General features: G+C 34.1%; 1 protein-coding gene across 5 annotated transcripts in view; it reads left to right on the top strand.

Moving 5' to 3' along the window:
* The window catches only part of TTLL11 (tubulin tyrosine ligase like 11), a 237,202-nt gene that overhangs the window by 28,995 nt on the left and 192,825 nt on the right, over positions 1-15,382 (top strand). For all 5 annotated transcript variants that reach the window (XM_031954235.1, XM_023507392.2, XM_031954237.1 and 2 more), the window contains exon 3: positions 5,564-5,697. In XM_031954235.1, the coding sequence (XP_031810095.1) occupies positions 5,564-5,697 (134 nt within the window). The remainder of the gene's footprint in view (positions 1-5,563; positions 5,698-15,382) is intronic.

Genomic DNA, 15,382 nt, shown 5'->3' with positions numbered 1-15,382 from the left:
AATATTCCACGTTATCTTTCTCTGTCATTCTAGCCAATCTGACAGGTGTGTAGTGGTATCTCAGAGTTGTCTTAATTTGCATTTCTCTGATTAATAATGATTTGGAGCATATTTTCATATGGCTAGAAATAGTTTCAATTTCTTCGTCTAAGAATTGTCTGTTCATATCCTTTGACCATTTATCATTTGGAGAATGGCTTGAAGAAATTTGAAGTTTTTTAAATGGAAGATCATAGATTTAGATTTGAAAGGGACCCCAGAGATCATCTAACCATATCATTTTACAGATTAGAAAACTGAGATCTTAGAAAGGTTATGTTTCCAAGATCACATAGGTTACCAAGGTCACAATCTAGTTTCTCTGAGCTCCAAATCCTGAAGTCTTCACCTAATTGCCACTAATTGTGAGACTAAAGGCAAGTCACATAACTTTTCTGAGTTCTTTAACTTATTTTCTATACTGATCAGATTTTCCAGATAACAAAAATGTGGTCCTTATCTTTTTTTTTTTTTTATTGTGAGGGTCAAATGAAATAACATATGTAGAATTTTGCAAACTTAAAAGTGACATATAAACTTTAACTTTTGGTCCATTTCTCCTTTTTTATGATGATTTATATACTTATCTTTTCCCTGATCATAATCTCTTTGAAAACAATGTATGTATCTTTCTCCCAGTGCCTTGTATACCTAGCAAGTACTTAGAATGTCCATTGGCATAATTGGAAAGAGTGCTGGATTTGGGGTCAAGAGGGACCTGGGTTTGAATTCTTCCTCCAATATTCTCTAGTTATGTGAACATGGAGAATAATTCAAACTTTTTGAATCTCATTTATCTCATCTGTAAAATAGGAACAATAACATCTTATGGATTATGAGGAACAAGTGAAAATAATGTCTATCAAGTACTTTTTAGATCTTAGAGTAATATACATATATTATTAATTATGATTTATTGTTTTCATTATTATTATTATTTTTAAATTGAATTTTTATTTTATTCCAACTGGAAAAATCACAGCCTCTCTAAATCTCAGTTTTATCACTTGTAATTGAGGAGCTTAGACTATGAGCTAAGTAAGCTCTCTCTCTCAACTCTTAACATTCTGATTCTATATCTTTTCTACTCATGGTATAATGTTGGGTCTCTTTGTTAATGTTGCTTTTGATCAAAAAAGATTTTGAGATTTTTAACAGAACATCAAGTTGGGAATCGTAAATTAAACTAACAAAGTGGTTTTACTGGATAAACTGGCCCAGAAAGCCTTAATTTTGTTTAATTCACTTTTAACAGTACTGACTGATTAGCTTCTGAGCCTATTTATTTCTGTTTCTTGAAACTTCTGTTTTAATTGGGGGGAAAGGAAATAGTTATCTATTGGATTATACTCTAGTCTCTTATAAAATCTCAGAGCAGTTTCTTCAGCGAATTGTCTCTATTATTTGACAATTCATGTTAGAGTTCAGCTTATAAAACTGATAAGTCACCCTATCTTTTTAAGCTCCTTGATTTCTTACTTAATCCTTTCTAATAGTCTTATAAACAAGAGCTTAGAACTGATGTATTGACAACTCTTAGCTCTGCTCTTCAGATATATTGCTTTGGTATATTATGCTATAGGAGTCAAGAAGTCCATGTGTTAAAAACTTCATATTCTCAAATTCACTTTTTGCTGCCAGGGCTTAGAAACTTGTGGTGTGACTTTGGTCAAATAATTTCAGTTCTGTGGACCTTAGTTTTCTCATCTATAAAAACAGATGGTTTGAATAGAAGTGTGACATGTCTGATGACACTTCCAGCATTGAACAGAAATTCTGATTTATATTCTATGTATTTTATATATTTCCAACATGGCAGTATATTGGAAAAAGGCCTGATTTGGAGTTGAGAGACACTTGGATTCCAGTATACATCTCCTACTTAATAGTTTTTCAATGATGGGATAGTCATTTAATCTCTCTGAGACTTAGTTTCCTAATTTGTAAAGCAAGAATTTTATATACTTATTTTATATTTCATATGCTTATCATAGAGAATTTTTGTGGGGTGAATGAGTTAATTGATATAAATCACTTTGTGGGTCTTAAAGTGTTATATAAATATTAGCTCATTCTGTAGAGGCAACTTGGCACAGTGGCTAGAGGACCAACATCAAAATGAGGTAAACCAGAATTCGAATTACACTTTTAACATATGATAGCTATACAGACCTGGGCAAGTCATTTGTTATCTAAATGTTTTGGGTAATATTCTTTTCTTTTCTCGGTAGTATTTTATTTTTCCAAATATATATAAAGCTAGTCTTCAACATTCATTTCTGCAAGACATTGTGCTCCAAATTTTTTTCTCTCTCTCTTCTTCTCTCCCCTCCCCAAGACAGCTAACAATCTGATATAAACTAAATATGTGCAATCCTTCCAACATATTTCATATTTGTCGTGTTGTGCACAAAAAATTAGATCAAAAGGGAAAAAGTCACGAGAAAGAAAAAGCAAACAAACCAAAAAAAGTGAAAATGCCATCCACATTTGGTTTCCAAAGTTCTCTTTTTGGATGCAGAAGGCATTTTACACCCCAAGTCTGTCAGAATTGCCTTGAATCACTGCCTTGTTGAAAAGAGGCAAGTCCATCACAGTTGACCATTACATAATCTTATTGTTGCTGTGTATAATGTTTTCTTGGTTCTGCTTACTTCCCTCAGCATATAAGTTCTTATAAGTTCATATAAGTCTTTCCAGGCTTTTCTGAAATTAGCCTGCTCATCATTTCTTATAGAACAATATGATAACACTCATATACCATAATTTATTCTGCTATTCCCCAACTGATGGAAATCCACTCAATTTCCAGTTCTTTGCCACCACAAAAAGAACTGATATAAAACTGATACAAACATTTTTGAAAATGTGGGTCCTTTCCCTTCTTTTATGATCTCTTTGATATACAGATCCATTTAGAAACACTGCTGGATCAAAAGTTATGCACAGTTGCATAGCCCTTTGGGCATTGTTCTAAATTGCTTTTCAGGCATAGTTCTAAATTGCTCTCTGGAATGGTTGGCTCATTTCACATTTCTACCAACAATGCTTTAGTGTCTCTAGGTAGTATTCTAAGAGAATAAATTGTAAAGAATTCTTAGTAGAAGGAGTTTCCTTTCTTAGAAGATTCCCTAAACAAGTGAAGTTACATGTCTTGTCTTTATGGCTATTATTTTATTTTAGCATTCAGTGTTTCTTCCACATTTAATAAGTTTAGGTACATCTAATTAATTTAGACTTTAGATTCCATTCATTTGGAATTTAACATAATTCTGACTTGCCACTACTTTTGAAGCATTGAAATTTAATTATTTAATAATTTTTAAGGAATTGAAATGTAATTCTTATAAATTATTAGGGCAAATGCATCCAAGTATCATATGCACTTGACTCTCAAAATCTTTAAGCTTCTTTTATAGTTACACATTTTATTAACAATATTTTCCCCATATCCAAGGAAGATAAAATTATTTAGAATGGGTTGGTATTGGTGTATCCTATCCCAATTAGTACTACTATAACTTACTCAGGAAATGTGATAAATGCAAAATTTTCTTAAATATCTCTGTGCTAAGGATAGATTGTGGGAATTATTACTCTCAACTCAGTTCAATTCATTGAATTTATATTAAGCATTAGCTATGTGCAAAGCACTGTCCTAGACATTGGAGAAAATATTCACAAAGATGAATAACCATAGATCTAGACATTCTATAAGCCCTAGCCCATAGTTTGTTAGAAGAGATAGGATATATATTACCAAAATATAATAATAGAACATGTCAAATGCATAAGAATAATATAAACTAAGTGCTACTTCGAATCCAAAGAAGGAAACATCATTTTTAACTGAGAGAAATAAGGGGAGATTTCTTGGAAGATATTGCATTTGAAAATTTTGAAGAATGGGTAAGATTTCAGTAGGTAGGAAATTGAGCTGGAAGAACTCAAGAAAAATATATTCCAAGATAGATGATTTTATAAATCTGACTCTTAGGTATACTCTTCCCTTATCATGATGGTGGGCTCCTTCCTTTTATGTTTCTATCCCTGGTGGTAGTGATGGTGGTGGTACTCATGCACTCCAAAGACCTTGGGCCTTGTCATTCACTGTGCCAGTGAACCAGTAGGACTTCCAAACTCTTTTCTTCTGACCTGCATGTATCATTTTCTTCAGTTAAAGGGTTGACTCCTTGAGAACAGAAATTTTCTTTTTTTCTATTTGTATACCAAACACAACACAACACTTGGTATATATATTAAGCACATAATAAAAGCTTTTTCATTTATTTGTCTCCATTTGAATATCCCATTGGCATTTTGAACCCAACACATCCAAACAACTCATTTTCTCTTCCCTCAAATTCTTAATTCTTCCCTCTTCAAAATTTCTCTTATTTTTGTTAAGGGCAGCCCCATCCTTCCAGTTTCTCATGTTTGTAACCTTGAAATCATCTTCAATTCTTTACTCCTCATTCCCAGTGGTTAAGTCTTATTTACTCTTAACTTCACAATATATCTCAGATTCACCCCATTCTATTCACTCATACAGTTGTTTTGTCTCGCTGGGAATACTGCAATAATTTCCTAAATGGCTTCCCTTCTTCCGAACTCTCTTCTTAACAATCCAATCTCTACACAGCTGCCAAACTTATATTCTTAAAGCACAGGTCTGATGATACCATTCAAGAAACTCTAGGGTTTTCATTTTGCTTCTAGAATACAATATTAAACTCTTATATTTAGCTTTTCAAACTCTTTGTATTCTGGTGCCAGTTTGCCTTTCCAGGCTTATTGCATGTCATTTCTATGTTCTGGTCACATCTATTTGGCATTAACTATACATACACACTGTTCCATCTCTTGTCTTTGTGCTTTTGCCTAGAATACAATTCTTCCTTATACCTGCAGCTTAGTATTACTGGCTTTCTGTAAAGTTCAACTCAAGTACCATATCCTACTTAAAGCCCATCCTGAGCCTGTTAGTTTCTAGCAATCTTTTTATAGAAATTACTTTATAAATATTTTATATTAATTTTGTTTTCATTAGAATTAATACTTTTTGAGAGAGGGACTGTTTAAGTTTTGTCTTTGTATCCCCAATATAGACTGTAGTACCTGGCACAGTGTAGATACTTAATAAACGCTTGCTAACATAGATAAAATAAAATGAAGCCCTTCATTCTAGTGTTCAGGAACAAAGCTAAATACAATTCTTGCTTTAAAATTAGCCATTTTTTTTAATGAGATGAGAAAGATACTTTTATTGTCTTTAGTGTTTCATGATCTTTTTTATCTTTGTAAGTAATGCTATCACCAGATTCATTTTTTTTCTTTAATTCTACTTAAAAAATAATGTATTGGATAGAGGACTTTATAGGGTAAGTCAGAACAGTGACATATAAAAAAAACTTTACATTGTGTTTTTTAACATTTTATGTTCTCAGGTCTAACATTCTATGATATAGAAACCCCACAGTGCTACATTTTCAATGTTCTTTTTCTTCCTTTCTCCTCCTACCAGGCATGACAGAAATGGTGCGGAAAATTACTCTGAGCCGAGCTGTGAGAATCATGCAAGATCTCTTTCCTGAGGAATACAACTTCTATCCTCGCTCATGGATTTTGCCTGATGAATTTCAACTATTTGTTACTCAGGTAGATCCTTTTCTGAGGAATTCCAATGTTAAGAGTCATGGCTCATATTTATGTCTATGACAATTTTGGTAACAATTATTAATACAAGGTAGTGCTTTAAAACCATCTTTGAATGTATTTTCAAACAGATAACCGGTCCAGTAAACATTTATTTAATACATACTATATATGTATGTACAGATGTATGTGAATTATATGTTGTTGGGAATCAGGGGAGATACAAGAATAAATAGGACCTGACCCCTGCCCTCAAGAAGCTTCTAGTCTAGTAATGGAGTTAAGGCATAAATATAGGTAAATGCCACATAAATTTAAACATGAGCAGGAAGCTTATAATTAATTAGACTTGAGGTCAAGTTTTACTTCCAGTGCTTAGTAGTTGTGTGACACAGATAAGTCTTGTAACATCTCTGAGCTTCAGTTTCTTCATATGTAATATTGGAGATGTTGGTGGTGTCTTATTTCACAGAGTTTCTAGGAGATTTAAATGAGGAGTAGGTATAAAAATTTTGTAGATTTTGATGAGCTACATGAGTGCCAGTATATGTTATTGTCATTACAAATAACTGTTTACGCCTCTGTAGGGCTTTATAGGTTATAAAGAAATTTTCCTCACAGTAGTCCTGCTGAGGTAGTTAATACAAGTATCATCCCCTTTGTATAGATGGGAAAACTGATTCCCAAAGAAGTTCCATGAATTTCTGAAAGTCAACGTAATCAAAGTTAAAGATCAAATCCATGTCTGCTGATTCCACTGCAGTGCTCACTGTACTGTACTGCCCTATATAGAAATATATAAATGCAGGGTTGAAAAGAAAAAGTAGATCCAAAAGAGCTGCATTCAAATTTTGGCTCTGTCATAAACCTTGGTCATAACATTTAATTTCTCTGAATAGTAGCTGTCTCATCTGTAAAATAATCTGTACCTTGATGATCTTTTTCCTGCTCTAAATCTGTTATCTCTACTGTGAGGCTTGGGGACACTTCTGGAAGTGGTTCCAAATATAAGTAATTCAGTGTGGGTCATAGCAGCTGTAATACAAAGGGTACTGTGCCTAGGGCCTCTTCCTGCATGGCTCTGGTATCTTAAACAAGTTGTTTAACTTTTTTGGGTCTCAAGTCTTTCATCAACAAGATGAAGGAATTGAAGTAAATGCTTCCTATGGTCCATCTCATCTTTCAAGTTCTATGATTCTGTGTTCTAGCATTCGAGCATGTTGTAAGATCCCTGTCAGTTTTGCCATTCTATGATTGTATTCTCAAATTCTATATTCTAAAGTTGTTTCCAGCTTTTAAGTATTCTAATATGCTATGTTTTGATGTCTGGAATTCTATGTCCAAATATTCTTTGTTCAAAACATATCAATTTTATCATCTGTAAAATGGGGATGATACTAACTACCTCATGAGCTTTGGAATGCTAAGTTCTAACATTCTGTACTTTAAGGTCTCAAATATTGCTAAAATTCTGTGGACTTGTGCCATTTTGGATAGTCTTTTAATAGGATTTATCTATTTTATGGGTTGGTTTCCAAAACATTGACATAAATTACTTGTTTTTCTGTTTTGCTCTATAATTTTTTGTGCATATCTGATGTGTCTTAAGTTATTAAAAAATTTTGATAAAATCATTTCTTATCCATCATTAAAACTAAAGGTGACTTAGAAATGTTAATTGTCATAGTTACTGCATATTATTTCTATGGCTTTTACATGGAAATATCCAACTTCCTTCTCTTACTTGCTTTGTCTTTGGGTATCATTTATTGCCTTAGAATTGCCTTGGAATCAGAGCTCAACACATTCATTTCTGTACCATTTTTTTTCTTCTTGAGCCAGTAGAAAAATCTCACCTTTAACTGTATATCCTTTGCGTATTTCTACAACAGATCAAGCTAATGTCACAGCTAGCATCAAATTAATTAGCATTTATGAAGTATTTCCTGTGTAGCAGGCTCACTATGCTAAGTGCTAGTAATACTTCACTCCCCCCCCAAAAAAGGGCAAAAATCAATCTCTGCTCTCAAGGAGCATACACGCAGGGGTCCTCAAACTTTTAAAAAAGGGGGCCAGTTTACTGTCCCTCAGACTGTTGGAGGGCTGGACTATAGTAAAAACAAAAACTTTGTTTTGTGGGCCTTTAAAATAAAGGAACTTCATAGCCCTGAGTGAGGGGGATAAACGTCCTCATCTGCCACATCTGGCCCACAGGCCGTACTTTGAGGACCCCTGGCTCAGTGGAAGAGAGAACATGCAAGCAATTATGTACAAAGAAGATATATATAAATTGAGATACTTTCAGAGGGAAGACTCTAAAATTGAAGACTGGAAAAGGTTTCTTGTAGAAGGTAGGACTTTTATTGAGACTTGGAGAAAGCCAGGGAAGTCAGGAGGAGAAAATAGGAAGGGGAAAAAATTCCAGATCAGGAGGTAGCCAATGAAAATACCTTGTGATAGGAGAGAGTGGGTCTTACTCAAGGAACGACAAATAGGAAAGTGGTACTACTACAATGAGTGCTGAGATCAGGGTCTGAGGGGAGTTGAATATTAAACTGGAAAAATAGGAAGGGGCAAAATTATGAAGGGCTTTTAAAACCAATCAGGATTTAATACTTGATCCTGGAAGCATTAAAGAGCCACTGAAATAAGGGGATAGGAAGTAGGGATTGTGTCATGGTCAGATCTGTGATTTAGAAGATCAATTTGGCAGCTAAAATAAGAATGGACTGGAGTAGAGAGAAATTTGAGGTAAGGAAATTAATGAGGAGGCAGAAGAGGGAAGAGAATAGATGGATAGTTATCAATAAATATACAAATATATGAGTATATACATACTCTCATAATATTATGAAATGACAGGACTTGACAATTATTTGGTTGTAGGAGGAATGAGTTGAGGATAACACCTAGGTTTTGAGTTTGGGTGAATGGCAGGATGATGATACATTCAACAGTAATAAAAAAGTTAGAAAGAAGGTATGGGGTTTAGAGAGAAAGATAAGTTCAGTTTTAGATATGCTGAGTTTAAGATGTTTCTATGGCATTCACTTTAAGATGTGAAATAAGCAGTTGGAGATATATGACTGAAGACCTGAAGAAAGGTAGGCCTAAATGAATTGATCTTAGAATTCACTACATAGAAAATTGAATTCATGGGAGCTGTTGAGAACACCAAGTGATGTAAAATAAAGGGACATGAAAATTGGCCATGGGAACATCCCTGTTAGCAAGCATGGCTTAGGTGAAGATCCAGAAAAAGCTACAAACTTGGGTCTATCTTGATCCTAAGTCGAATATTCTTTCTTCTATAATAATGGCTATTAAAGGTAGTAAATGACAAATTTTAATGAAAAACTCTATACTCCAGCCAAATTGGAATGCTACTGCTTATTACTTGATCTCATCTATTCCTCTCCTACCTCTATAGCAGGAATAGAGCTTTCTCCCTCCTCCATTTCCACTTGTTGAATTTTTTTTTTTAACAGCTCAGATCATGAGTCATTTTTTCCATGAAGTATTATTTAACTCCTTTCTTGTGGATGGGATTCATCAAGCATTTTGCCTAGGCTGCTCCTTTGTGCCTATCAAATTATTTTATATCCTCATAATTATTTGTATTAAATTCTTTGAGGTTAAAGACTAGGACATTTTTTATTTTTTATTCCCAGAAGTCACTTTAGGGCTTTGTATATAATGAGTACTTCTTCAATGTTTGTTGAATTATGTTAAAATGAATTTTATATTAAAATCTGGAAAAGATTGTCACAGTTTTACATTTGTTTAATGGAAAAAGCAGTCAAATTTTAAGTCAGAATAACTGGTCTCTATCTCTAAATAAGCAAAATGGTAATTTAGCCTTTATTTGAAGATTTGCAGGGATGGCATTATCCATTCATTATTCACTACGTTCTGGCCCTTTCCATAATTTAATGGCTCCAGTTAGAAAGTTTTCCTTACACGGAATAAAAACTTGTCTCCCCGAGATTGACATCTAGAACTTCTAGCTCTGTCTACCCTCTAGGGTTACAAAGAGTAAGTCATAGTTCTCAGTGCAATAAAACTTTTAAACACAACTAATTTCTAACAGTCCTTAAAAGCCCAGGAACCTGCAATTACTGTTGCTTTGATGATGATATTTTCAGAGTGGCAGCATGGTAGAGACAAGGGCCTGGGGATTCAAGTCAGGAGACCTGGTATATAATCCTAGCTCTCTCTTGCTATGGAAAGTTCTTTGGATTCAGTTTCCTCTTTAGTAGAAGTTTTGCCCTACTTTTCACCTTTCTTTTATGTGCTGTCTTTGTAGAATGTAAGCTCCTTGGGGCAGGAGCTGTTTTTCTCCTTGTATTTGTATTTTCAATGATTAGCACATTGGCTAGCATATAGTAAGTACTTAATATTTATTTGTTGATTTGATTTGATTTCTAATATTCTATAAAGAGATATCTTTCAAATACATCTACAAATAATGTATGTCATGCATGAGTTGGAGCAATTAAGTGAAGCTCTCAAGGGTGAGGTGGCATGACACAGGGGATAGAGCCAGTTTTGGAGCCTAAATGATATGCATTCAAGTCCTACCTCTGATACATTTTGGCTGTGCGACTGGCAAAGTCATTCAACTCTCCGACTACTGGACTGAGTGTCCTCACCAGGAAGTTAAGTTTAAGTTTGAAATCATATCTACTTCTTGTTCCTGACATGAGTAAATTCAAAATAATACATAGGTTTCAATTGTACGATTTTTTGGTAAAGACTTGCGTAAATTCTGGTATCTAATGCTATTTTAGCATTTGATGTTTCCCTCTCTTACAAGAAATTAGTATTGCATTTATTTTGGGGATAGAAATAAGAAATTCATCATCTCCTGCTATCAGTTTGAGAAAGTGCTACCCACATGTGATCAGCAGGTGGCACCAGGGATAAACACAGAGCTTTCTCAGTGGAAAATTTTTTAAAGATGAAATTTTAGCAGATGGCTAATAAAAAAAAATCTTTGGCATTGATTTTACATATGGTCTTCCATCTGGATATTTGAGAAAAGTACAGTTTTTGTTATCAAAACAGTATATATTATGGTGATGGAGTTTATATTTGAAATAGTTTCTTTTGAGAAGAAACAATATGATTTATAAGAAAAAGCTCTGGACTGGGAGTTGAAAAGCTTAGTTCTAGTGCTATTCTCTGCCCCTTAATCACTATGTGATCTGTGACCTTAGGTTCCTGGGCAAGTCACTTAACTCTCTGGGTCTAAGTGTGTATATGTGTATATCTATCTATCTATCTATATCTATCTATATCTATATCTATATCTATATATAGATATAGTAAGAGCGTTCAAATTCTCAAGATTGCTTCTGGATCAGATATATAATGAGGAAAATAAAAGACTAAAGGTGGGGAATTTAGGGAACTACAGATATGAAAGATTTGCTCCAAACCTACCAACAGAGATATGCTGCAAGAGCTATAGCTTCTTTTTTCCATCTGTTTAGGATTTTGTTTCCTGTACTTCCAGAAATAGAGCTTCACCTCCTGCATAGATATTTCACACTATACATGGGGCTTTTGCTTAGCTCAATATGTCTAGTGGGAAATGATATCTGAAACCTGAAAGTCAGTTCTTTCTTAAAAAACCCACTCATGTTTGTTCAGTTCAATGAACAATTATATCCAATCATTATTAGTTACCTCTTTTGTTGATGACTTTGTTCTAGGTGCTGTGTAGGATAGAGAGAAAAATAAGATGTGCTTCCTTTCCTTACAAATCTTACAGTAGGAAAAATGGGAAAAATAAGATACTAGAATTTTGGTGCATAAAAGAGGTACAAAATAAGTACCATAAGAGTTCCTTTGGAGGAGTATTTACTTCCAACTAAAAGGGGGAGAGAAAATGAGGGGAGATAATTTATTCAAATGTTCCTTTTAAAAAAGATTTCTGTGATCCATGATTTTTAAGTAGAATGACAATTGGATAGGGAAGAAAGAGATCTGGATTCTTGTCCTCACTCTCCCAAGAAGCTTATGTGACTATCTCCTTTCTTGACCTCCTATTTACTTATCTATCAAAATGGGCAGGTTGAAGGACAGCCATATGTGTGAGTCTGGCAACGTCACTTAACCATGATCGCCTTCTCTCCTCCTCTCCTCCCCAAAATGATGAGTAGGTTGGAATAGGTAATTTATAACATGCTTCTAGCTCTAACATTCTCATTTCCTTATTCTAACATTCTCGTGATCTAAGTTTTCTTTTACCTTTAACATTCTTTTTTTTTTTTTCCTCAAAAATCCTTTCAGCTCTACTAAACATTTTAAATTCTGGGATGTTTGTCTTTTGTTTGTAACTTCTTCCAGGGAGCCTTATGTCAAAATTATGTTGGCAGTGGCCAGAATTTATTTGTGCAAGGGTCAGCATGTAATCAATCATCTTCATCCTTAATACCTAGATCAGTAGTGCCTGAGGCTAGTGAAGTAGTAGATAATGAAGGCTAAAACAAAGCACTGCCTGCATTGAGAATTGTAGTTCAAGAAAAGACTGTGGGAACCTTTGGGCAAATGAAATCTCTCAAAGTCTTCTCTGCATAATATGGAAATCTCTTCTCTGGGGAGTAGCTAACCTGCATCTTAGCTCAAGACAGGCAAATCATTCCCAACCATTCTGTCTGTAGAGCCAAAGAATTTCAGGCTGAACTAGAAGAGCTTCCACAGTTCAACTAGTTAAATCCTAATCAGAAGCAAGAATTGACAGATTCCTTGACAAATTGACATCCTTGACAAATGGTCATTCAGTGTCTACTTGAAACCACCCAGTGATGAGACTAACTAGTAAAAATACCTAACAAAATGGTCTATTCCATTATCAGAAACCTCTGTTAGGAGGTTCTTCTGTATGTTGAGCCAATATCTACCTTTCTGTAACATAAAGGAGAATAGGATCATAGATAGAGAAATGGAAGGGATTTTAGAGGTTGTCTAGTCTAACTCTTTCATTTTACAGAGGAAGCAAAGAGCGGTTAAATGGCTTATCCAGATAACATAAGTAGCAGGGTTTGAATTTGAACTCAGGTCCCTTTATTCCAAATCCATAGCCCTTTCCTTTGTACAGCTTCCTCTTTACCCTTTAGCACTAATTTTCTCCTTTGGGACCAAACAAGCACAAGATAACCTTCTGGATATTTATAGATATAGATCATATTTCCATTAAGGTTTTTTATTTTCCATGCTAAACATATTCAGTTCCCTCAACTGACCTTCATATGGCATGATTTCTAATCCCCTCTCAAGTGTGCTCATCTTTCTTTGTATATGTTCCATTTGTCAATGTCCCACTTATGTGACATCTAGATGGAGGATGATTAGGTCAAAGGATAGTCGGAATATTTTTGTCATTCTGAACACTATATTACTATATGTGAAGCCTAAGGTTATATTATTGTATGTGTGTGTCCCTGCATGTCAAATTGATTTTGAGCTCATACTGAATTTGTAGTCCATTGAAATTCTCAGGTCTTTTTTTATTTTTCACATGAGCATCTATATCTCTAGGGTTATATTTTTTTGATCAAAGCTATTTTTTTAAAAAGAAGAACTAGTTTATAAGTTTTCTCTTAAAAATATACTCATGCCTGCAATGCTCTCCCACTCAACCATCAATTCTTGGCTTCCTTTAAGATTCAGCTCAAGGGCTACCTCCAAAAGGTCTTTCCTAATTCTGTTAGTTATTTGTGCTGCCTCCTCTAAGATTATCTTCCATCTATTGTGAATTTAACTTGTATGTTCTGATTTATTATGTTTTCCCCATTAGATTGTAAGCTATTTGAGGATGGAATTGGTTTTTTCTTTTTATTTATATTTCTATCATTTAGCATAATAAATGCTTGTTAATTAATTGATTGGCCCCAGGAAACCGAACTAGGATTCATCAGTAGAAATGCATGGAATAAGATTTTGACTGATTAATGAGAAATTTCCTAGAAAAGCTGTTCTATGTAGTGAATTGTTCTGCATCACCAGAAATACTCAGTCAATGGATGGACAGCTACTTGTCAAGTATGTGGTGCCCTCTGAAGTCTTCTTTCATTGAGACTCTATGATTCTGTGTATTTGTTTAGGAATGATTTTGCTGACTTGAACACAGATGATTTTAAAGGTCAGGAAAACTTTGCCTTTCTAGAGTGATAAATAACGTAATCTTAACAACCAGCATTATTTATGCCAGAGTTTTACTGTTACAGAAAATATATCATTTCATTTGATCCTTGCAAACCTGTGAGGTATTCAGGGCAGTTATTTGATCTATGAGGAAATAGAGGCTCAGAAAAGTGAAAGGAATACAGCAAAGAATATGAGTAGGTCCAATGGAAGGGGAGTACTTCCAGCATAGCAGATTTTAAAATTTTAACTTTTTTGAGTTACATTTTAAATTCCAGACTTTCTCCCTACTTTCTTTCCCACTCCACACTGGAGAAGGCCATCATTTGACACAGATATATAAATATGTGTAAAACTATACTAGGCATACTTCTTTTTCTCAGTTTTTTCTCTGGAGGTGCTTAGCATCTATCTTCATAGGTACTTTGTGGTTGATTTGAGTGTTTATAATACTTAGAATAGGTAGTTCACAGTTTTTTTCAACAGTATTGATGTAATGTATACTGTATACATTTTCTTCTGCTCATTTCACTCTTCATTATTTTATGCAAATCTTTCCATATTTTTTTAAAATCAACCTGCTCATCATTTCTTATAGCACAATGATATTCCCTCAAAATCATAATACCTCAACTTATTTAGCCATTTCCCAATTGGTGGTCATTTCCTCAAATTTTAGTTCTTTGCCACTGCAAAGAGAACTACTAGAAATATTTTAGAACTTAGAGGTTATTTTCCTTTTTTCCTCATTACCTTGGGAAACAGATTTAATAGAATTCTGGATCAAAAGGTATAAGTAGTTTCATAACTTTTTGGGAATAATCCCAAATTAGTCTGCAAAGTAATTGGATCAATTTGCAGCTCTACCAACAGTATATTATTATCCCAGTTTTTTCACATCATCTCAAATATTTGTCATTTTCCCTTTCTATCATTATTGACACTCTGATAGATGTGAGATGATATCTTAAAGTTGTTTTAATTTGCATTTTTCTAATCAATAGTGATTTAGAACATTTTTCATATGACTCTCTAGTTTTCATTTCTTCATCGAAAAACTGTCTGTTCATATCACATCGCCATTCATCAATTGAAGAATGACCCATGCTCTTATATGAAAGTGGCAAATTTCAACTCGGTCTTGGGAAATTCTCTCTTGTAGTCAAAGCTAGCCAGCAATAGCATGGACAGCTTTGAAACACAGCAAACTCCTTGTCTGATAGACTGGATGGTCCCTTCTCCAATGGGATTGAAAGCCCATTTCTATTTCAGATAGTAGTTAGACTAGATAATATCATTTTGACCTTCTGCTGTTTGTATGATCCTAGGACTTGCCTAGGGTTACATAGGTAGATAGTAAGTGGCAGAGCTAAGAATTGAACCCAGGTTTTCTGACCCCCAAATCTATTATTTCTCCTATTTCATAAATACAGATTATGTTTCATTTCTTCAATTCTATAGTTTTTTAAAAAAGTTCTTAATGATTTATATTGTAGTCAAGTATCTTCTTTATTGAAGTAGTCTAAGAGGGATACTA

Source organism: Sarcophilus harrisii, chromosome 2, assembly GCF_902635505.1.
Source record: "Sarcophilus harrisii chromosome 2, mSarHar1.11, whole genome shotgun sequence".
In the NCBI taxonomy this organism is placed as follows: Eukaryota; Metazoa; Chordata; class Mammalia; order Dasyuromorphia; family Dasyuridae; genus Sarcophilus; species Sarcophilus harrisii.
The sequence above is the reverse complement of the archived record's forward strand: the minus strand, read 5'-3'. Positions and strand labels throughout refer to the sequence as shown.